Genomic DNA, 8956 nt, shown 5'->3' on the forward strand with positions numbered 1-8956 from the left:
TTAAGAAATTGTTCTCCAATGTTATTAACAAGGAAACTAGGCAGATCCATGTTCATCAGATAATGTCCCTGGAATGGCTTGTTAGTTAAGGTTAGCAAGGTTGAAATCCAGCTAGCTAGTCTCTTCACATGTGTGTGTTAAACAATGAGACTTGTCATGATTCAGTCTTTCAGGTAATGAGTGACAGAAATTATAGTGAAGTGCTGCTTAAAGGCATTTTTATATAATTATTATTTTTATACAGATTGCTGATTGTTCCGGAATGTAACAAACACAAAAATAATTCTGCTAAAAGAATATTAGGTCAATATTGTTAGAAAAATGGTGTTCTGAAACATAGATAAATTTTGTACTCAGTCATGTTTAATACAAAGCTTTCCATAAAGTTCCAAAGAGTTCACACTGATTATGAACTCAAGTAAACTAGCTTAGGAACTTATAAACTTTAAGATTTTAATTTGAATACTGTTGTATGCAGAAGTTTGCACATCCAGTACAAAAGTGTTTTTAAATATGTATTAATAAATACACTAATACTGGTTCAGTAGGTCATAGACTAAGAGTCTCGATGCATACTAACCTTGTACCCTGAGAGATGGTCAGACCTGTCGAGAAGTGCTAGAAGATCTAGTGTGTGAGAACCTAGCAAAGTTGAAAACAAATTGCAACGCTGCATTTTGAATAATTTGCAGAGGACGAATTGCGTTCATAGGTAGACCTGATAGGAGAGTCCAGTCTCAAAAGCACCTGAGCAGCCTGTGTTGATAAATATGGCTGAATCCTTCTGATGTTGTTGAGAAGAAACCAACATGAGCTTGTAACATTAGCAAGATGTGAGGAAAAGAACAGTTTATTGTCCATGGTTACGTTTGTGAGCAGTGACAAAAGGAGAGATCAGATCGTTATGCAGGGATATTGTAAGATCCTGACCTGGGGATGAATCACTTGAGACAATCAGCAGTTCATTTTTGCTGTGGAGTTTGAACTTATGAGCCGTCGTCCACAATGATATGTCCAACAGAGGTTACGGGTTGCTCTCTTGAGGGTGTGAATATGACTATTATACCATGGTGCAGGTGATTTGGCTTGTACCTTCTTTAATCGGATGGGGGCAACAGTGTCTAATGTGCTAGTGAATATAGCGCCTATGATATTAGTCATTACATCTAGATGGTTTGTGTTTAAGGGTACAGTAAGAAGTCCAGACAGATCAGGCAGGTTATTTGTGAATCTGTCTTTAGTGGTCAGAATAATAGTTCTTTCGAGTCGATAATGTGGTGAGACACAGTTAGTCTGTTCTACAGGTATTGTGTACAGTATGAGGTAATGGTCTGTGATGTCATCACTTTGAGGTATGATATCTATATCAGTGACATCTATTCTGTGTTATATTATTAAACCTAGACTCATTTAGACTGATGTTATCATTTGGTTTAAGCCAAGTTTCAGTAAGGCAGAGTGCAGTAAGGCTATTTTTTGAGATCATTTCATTTACAATAAGTGTTTTAGGTGTAAGGGGTCTAATGTTCAGAAGCCCAAACTTTAAGAACTGTTTTTGTTTGTTTCTTTAACATTTTTATGGTTTAATTGTGATAATATTATTTAGAGAGCTTTTAGTGAATTTACAATTTGATCTCACAACTCGGGGAACAGACACTTTTCTATAGGAAAAGCTACTGTATATGTTCAATTGTAAAAATTCGATGAGTTGAACAGTAGGCCGGCAGGAAGGACAACAGCTCAGATGTTCTTGCTCAGAATCCCAGGTACCTATGCAGTAACATCAAGAACACAAGCACCAGGATAACAGAAAGTACACACCATACCTTTAGCCACAGTAGCATGAACTCGAGGGACGATGGAATCTCTGATGATCACTGTGTTGCGAAATGGGGGGCGAAGCAGTTCTCGGTAGATATCTCAAAGATGGGTGGTGGTGGAGAGGGAGAGGTCCTTGCCCAGGGCCAGGTAACGACTTCTACTGCACCAAGGGTGCGTGGTACCCCATTCCTGGCGTAAACAACACCCGGCCTGGCTGCTTCCTGGGTGTGCTGGGCACGGGCAGAGAAACACATAGAGTTGAGGTGGAGGGAGTGTTAGCTTTACACCATGAATTTACCTGGGGCAGTCCATCCGGGAGGATTCCAGCACAGCTTTTCACTCCAGCAGTTGGGCCTGCTTCATCTGTAGGTCACAGATCTGCTTCTCCACATCCTCCAGCTCCAATTCCAATGTCCTCACCTGTATGCAAAGGCAGACACAAAAGCAACATGGTGTTTTAGGGCAAGTACAACAAAGATAATTGGTGTCAGAGGACGTAAACAATTAGCAGTAACCAGGCTAGTAGGGCTGGATATGTCAATGGGTTAAACAGATATAAGTGGGTGTTCAGAAAAACAAATAAAATTATTGATATCATAATGCTTTTTGAACAAGTATATTTTCAAATGCTGACAATGTGTTCACCCTTTGTAAGAAATAATTACAGGAATTATACAGATAAAATATAGAACATCAGGTTGAATCCAGAGAAGTGTGAGCTTTCTCCTTCTTAGAGAATTTCTGGGGGTAGTTTGAAATTCAGGCACATTTGTCTCCCACTCAGGTGGCTTCCATCTTTTCAGCAGTGAAAGCTATTCAGCTAGGCCAAAGCCTCTCTGACATACTTACGCAGAGAGTGTATGGCCTCATGGTGGCAGCAGCCAATGTTATCCCAGAGCTAGTGCACACAGACAGCACTGCAATGGTTTCCTATATCAATCATCAGGCTGGTGCAGCAGATTCTGCTCTAGGCAATGACCAGGTTTCTTTTGCTAAGAGCGATTTTCATCCCAGAGCATGTAAATCAGGATGCAGACTTCCAGTCACAGCAGGTGCTGAGGCCCAGGGAGTGGCAGCTGATGGAGTGCATTTGGTATTTGATTTTCTTGATTTTCTCCAACGAGTCGACCCAGTGTCAACTATATTATTTCCTCTCTCATCCAGGCCCTCTGGGTACAGATGTCGCTAAGGCACTGCCTGCATCCCTTTCAACTGGTAGCTGCCCTAGGCAAAGTGTGCCACAATTGAGGCCACTGTCTTCTATTGGCTCCTTGTAGGCCTGCTCCAGTTTGGTTCGCAGACCTAGCCTCCCTCCTAGATGGCACTCCATGGGAGATCACCGTCAGGAAAGATCTCCTCTCTCAGGTACAGGGGCAATCTTACACCCCTGCTCAGAGATGTGGAAGCTCTGGATCTGGCCCCTGAAGGGGACCTCTCATCTGAAGTGGAGTCTTTTTCGCCTCTGGTGCAATCAACACTACCTCGACCCAGTTCACTGCCTGGTGGGTACAAAGCTGGAGTTTCTGCAATCTCACATTTCTTGGGGCCTGTCCCTCTCTACTTAAAAGGTGCACGTGGTCATCATTGCTGTAAAACATGAACCAGTCCTCTGGGTTTCTTTAGGACACCCCCTGGTCTCCTGTTTTCTGCACAGTGCTAGGCTGCTGATTCCTTCCTGCAGACCATGCCTTCTGTCCTTCCTGGGACCTCTCTGTGGTCTTGGAGAAGCTGCTGGAAGATCCCTTTGAGCCCATGGAGTCAGCCTCTGAGAAGTTACAGCTCTTAGCCATGGCCTCCCAAAAAAGAGTGGGAGATATTCAGGCCCTTTCAGTCACCCAGGCCTGCATAGAATTTGCCCCTGGCATGTCCAAGGCTATCCTGTACCCCAGGGCAGGAGAGGTCCCCAAGGTTTCCAGTCCTCCGCCCCATGAGACTTGGTGGAAAACTTGTGGCGTAAGTCCTTTTCCCAGTGCCCTGGCCAGGGGTATTCCCCTTTGTGAAACTTGTGCTGCAGTGGGCTATTCCTCACCGCACACCTTTATCAGGTTCTATGCCCTCTTTTTTGGCTATCAATGTTCTGTTCCTAGCTTGTGCTCTCTCACGGCCTCTGGCACAGTCATCGACCGGTGTGTTTCAGTGTGGGTATTGACATTCCCATGGCATCAGCCTTGACACAGCATCAAGTTCCCTTCAAAGGGAACTACACCAGGTTACATACCAGAATCTCATTCCCTTCACATACGTAACCTGGTGTAGATCTGATTATAACATCATGAACATTTCTGTGTGTGTGTGTGTGTGTGTGTGTGTGTGTGCTAGTCTCTTCTGCAGGTGATCTTTCCTGAACACAGAGATGAAACTCGTCATTGTTTGTTTTTTGTTTCAAGGTTTGTGTAAAATTTATATTTAATGTGTGACCTGATAACATTAGTGTGTTAAACTCAGACTGGATTTGGTGTGATTCTGCAACACAGCTGTAGTTTAGACTAAATATTTATTCTCACTTTTGTAATGGTAGTGTTTGTGTTATTGTGTGTGTGTTTGTCTGTGTGTTATTGTGTGTTTTCAGCTGTTTTGTGTAGAGAATTCTCCATCAGTCTACCAGAGACTGTAGAAGCTCTGTGTAGACTCTGTGTTCTAATACCCTGCAGTTTTCAGATTGAAGAACGATATGATGCAGACCTCCAGGGAGATCTTACAGGAATCTGGTTAAAAGATGGCATTGATGTTCAAAATAACAAAGTCTTTAACTCTAAAGTAAATACAGAGAACAAGATTGAAGGTGAAATTATAGGAGATCTCCTCATGAAGAACTGCACCACCTTCTTCTATGATATCAGACAGAGTGACATTGGAACATATTACTTTAGATTAGAGGCTTTAGGAAAACTGAAATACACATATAATTCTCCATCAGTATCAGTAAGAGTTCAAGGTGAGATCTGCAGCTGTGTGTGGTGTGTATATAGTGTAACTTATACAGTGTGGTGTAATATAGTGTAATTACACTAATGATGCCCTGGAACACATTTTAAACTCATCTCTAATGTGATACTGTGTGTTTATCTCAGTATCTCCAATCAGCCCCTCAATAACACTGTATAAGGAGGATCAGGGGGAGGTGGAGGACCACAATGAGGTGGTGGAGGGAACTTCACTGAGTCTCATTTGCTCTGCTCCAGCTGCTCCATGTCTCTTAAAGCCTCCCACTTTTACATGGAGCTTCCTACCTGGGGAGAGAAGACAGGAGCAGAAGCACAACACCAGCTTCAGCTCCTCAAAGCTGAACTTCAACGCTACTCACCTGCATCATGGACACGATTTAAACTGCACTGCCACCTACAAGCTCCAGAACCATAACAAATCAGTACAGAGCTCTCGTACTCTACATGTTCTGTGTAAGGGTTTAATCTTAATCAATTCACATTCAGTAGACTTTTAATGATTTATGGAGTCTCCTAAATCCTGTTCTTCCTCCTTCAGATGGTCCTAGAGACACATCACTATCAGTGTCTCCATCTGATTCAGTACTTTTGGGCAGTTCAGTGTCTCTGAGTTGCAGCAGTGATGCAAACCCAGCAGTGCTGAACTACACCTGGTACAGAGAGAACGGAGAGCAGATAGGAACCGGAGACCATCTCACCATCAACACGACTGATTCTACACACAGTGGTTTATATTACTGTAGAGCTCAAAACCAGCACGGAGATCAGAACACATCTGTGTTCCTGGATGTTCAGTGTGAGTATCTGCTTCTCATATTTATGGAGTTCATCATTTTTGAGAACCTTTAACTTAAGACAAGCTGATGGCTTCTTTTTAGTTTTGTTGTGCAGTTGTTCAAGAACAGGTGAAGAATGAGAACACATGAGAAAGTTTACATTGAGCCATTAACTGAGTATTTATTGAGTATCATGGGCTCAGTGTCGAGTCATTCAGGTCCCATATAATCAATCACACAGCCTTACATTCACATCAGACAGGTCACTGTATGAGCCTTAGTGGACAGCATGATGCTCTCATGCCTCTTTTCCACCGAGGCAGTTTGAGTGCTGGTTTGGAGCCTAATTTAGAACCAGTTCTTTCTTTTTCGACAGCCAAAGCACCAGCTCTGAACCAGGAAAAGTGGTTCTTAAGTAGCACCAAAACGTTGCTGGTCTAGACTTAAGAACCGCTTGTGTCAGAGGCTGTGGGTGGGGCTGGGGGCAGGGTTACTGTTAGTGCCTTTGTTAATGTACCTTAAGTATACTAATGTTTAATACACTTTTACTTTACCGTGATATGATACATTATCAGCACACATGATAGTAAGTAGCTACATGCTAAGGCTAACTTTTTTCTGTGTTAATGATAAAATAATGTTATATACTTTCTCGATTACAACCTCCGTTTATACAGATTACATGGAGCTGCACGTACACGTTGGATTCCTTGCGTTTGGGTGTTAATGTAGGTTCACAAAGCCATGAGCATTAACAGTAAAGCAACATCCGCCATTGTTGATGTTGTGTTTGTTTGCCGCTGCTGCGCTAACATTGCTGTGTAAAGTGACACGTATACAGTGATGTCAGGCTTGGCTCTGTGATGCTCTCTAACTGATGGAAAGGCAAACCAGTTCTTAGAAGATTTGCCAGTGGAACCAACTTTGAACCAGTACCAGCATTAGCTCTGAACCAGCACCTGGTTCTTTTTGGTGGAAAAGGAGTATCAGATGCTCTCGGTGATGAGGATCCAGGCACATAAGAGCTGGGTCTGCTCTAGAAAAGGGGGAGACCTGTAGAAGATTGATGTAGGCAGTCTTGTGTGTATTTATCCATGGAGGGTTTGGTAAGCGTGTGCATTCTCTGAGACACATGAAGCTAATCTCAGCATCTCTTCAAACTGCTGCTGATGGAGCATCACAACTGAGGAAAGCACTAATCTGTCCTATTCTGCATGCATCAGCTCACAGACAGCCATGATTGGCTAATGTCAATGTGATTGACAGGGAGAGAGACTCTGCCCCTCCCACCCAGGGAATATGGATAATTTTTATTGTCCTGACTTCACAGATGGCTGTGACATCATCAGGAGTTCATATCTTCAGTCTTGGGGTTGAAGGTGTTTCTATTACACCATTCAGATGTGTTATTTTTTATATATATATATATATATATATATATATATAATCAGAGTTCTGGTTAGTTTTAATCGTATTAAATAATGAAAGATGTTTCAGAAGAACACTTTACTGTGTGTCTGGGATTTTACCTGCAGTGACAGAAGAAGGGTAGAATTGTCTGATTGTCTGAGAGAGGTCAAAGAGTGGATGTCTGCCAACTTCCTTCAGTTAAATGAGTCTAAGACTGAGGTCTTAATCTTTGGCTCCCCTGCTCCTACGGAGGTAGTGGCTAATAAACTGGGACCTCTATCTAATAATCATCATTCACATGCCAGAAACTTAGGCATTACTTTTGATTCTGCCTTGACTTTTGATAAACAGTTCAATGCTGTGGTTAGAAGTTGTTTTTATCAGCTAAAGAATATTGCAAAGATGAAGTCATTCTTAACATCAAAAGACATGGAGACTGTAATACATGCTTTTATGTCATCCAGATTAGATTATTGTAATGTACTGTACTTGGGTGTTTCACAGTCTCTATTGTCTCATCTTCAACTTGTCCAAAATGCTGCTGCTCGATTGTTAACTGGAACAAGGAAGAGGGAACATATTTCACCAGTGATGATCTCTCTTCACTGGCTTCCAGTTAAATTCCGTATTCATTTTAAGACACTGCTGTTTGTCTATAAGGGTCTCCATGGATTGGCTCCATCCTATATCTCCGATCTTCTGTTACAATGTAATTTCTCTAGGGAACTTCGGGCAACTGGTAGACTTCAGTTGACTGTTCCTAGGACTCGATTGAAATAGAAAGGTGATCGCGCCTTTTCAGTGGCTGCACCACAGTTATGGAACAAGTTACTGTACCACCCTATATAAGAACAGCAGCAACATACGCAGATTTTAAGTCTCTTCTTAAAACTTATCTTTTTACTGTTGCGTATGATCATAGGTAAGCTCACTGGTATAACCTTAGTCTATTATCTGTTGTTGTGTCCTATGTTGACTTTTGCATTTTGTATCTTGTTTTGTATTTTATTATATGCTTAAATTCTGTACAGCACTTTGGCCAACAGCTGTTGTTTTTAAATGTGCTCTATAAATAAAGTTGACTTGACTTGACTTGACTAGAAGGTTCTCTAAGAAACCTGGAAGAACCAAATGCTGATTATCTGTCATGGGCAGGGGAATAAAAACGGACCCAATTGCAGCATAGCTAAAATAAACGGGATTTATTAACAAAGGAACACGAAACATGGACACAGACTTGAGACAGGACGACGACAAAAGACAACAGAGGATTCCGTGCAGCTCAAGGCAACGCGGCTCAACTAAATAAACAGGACAATCAGAAACATGAGGAACAGGTGTGCAGAAGCGGGCAGGAAGAGACAAGGGCGGGGCAGACACGTGAACACAAAACGTAAACAAAAAACACATGGCCAAAGTCCAGGCTGAGTCCTGACATTATCATTGGAATTCTAAAGTCTCTCTCTCTCTCTCTCTCTCTCTCTCTCTCTCTCTCTCAGATGCTCCCAAGGTCTCTCCATCCTCCAGCTGTAACAGCACTCAGGATTTGATCATGTGTTCCTGTGAGGTTCGTGGAAATCCATCTCCTAAACTGCAGTGGAGTCTCTCTGATCAAACATCTTCAATCATGAGGGAAGAGTCTGTGAACAACACAACCTTAAGAAGCTCCATCTCCGTTCATCAGTCATTTACAGACATGCTCACTCTGCAGTGTGTTGGCTCCAATAACCTGGGCACCGACACACAGCTCTTCTATATAAAGAAAGTTCCTCATCACTCTAATAAAGGTTACAGACACCAAAACATCTCTCCTTTAAACATTCACACCTTTAATGTTTAATCTCTTTCATAGCAGCATTTACACAGATTTATTATATATAATATATTTCACTGTTTGTTTTGCATATATTGATGGTTGATGGTATCATCTACATATAAGTCTGTAACCTACTGAACCAGTGTTAATGTATTTACTGATAAGAGACTTTAAAGCACTTTAGTACC

At 42.0% G+C, this 8956-nt stretch overlaps 1 protein-coding gene across 1 annotated transcript in view; it reads left to right on the forward strand.

Annotated features, from left to right (window-relative positions):
- The first annotated feature begins 3139 nt into the window (after positions 1 to 3139).
- Positions 3140 to 8956, forward strand: part of LOC132858777 (sialic acid-binding Ig-like lectin 5) — an 8281-nt gene continuing 2464 nt past the window's right edge. Inside the window, exons 1-8 of the mRNA XM_060889235.1 lie at positions 3140 to 3323; positions 3503 to 3774; positions 3909 to 4030; positions 4181 to 4208; positions 4480 to 4756; positions 4893 to 5219; positions 5305 to 5562; positions 8452 to 8739. Coding sequence (XP_060745218.1) covers positions 3140 to 3323; positions 3503 to 3774; positions 3909 to 4030; positions 4181 to 4208; positions 4480 to 4756; positions 4893 to 5219; positions 5305 to 5562; positions 8452 to 8739 — 1756 coding nt within the window. The remainder of the gene's footprint in view (positions 3324 to 3502; positions 3775 to 3908; positions 4031 to 4180; positions 4209 to 4479; positions 4757 to 4892; positions 5220 to 5304; positions 5563 to 8451; positions 8740 to 8956) is intronic.

Source organism: Tachysurus vachellii, chromosome 16, assembly GCF_030014155.1.
Source record: "Tachysurus vachellii isolate PV-2020 chromosome 16, HZAU_Pvac_v1, whole genome shotgun sequence".
NCBI classification, from domain to species: Eukaryota; Metazoa; Chordata; class Actinopteri; order Siluriformes; family Bagridae; genus Tachysurus; species Tachysurus vachellii.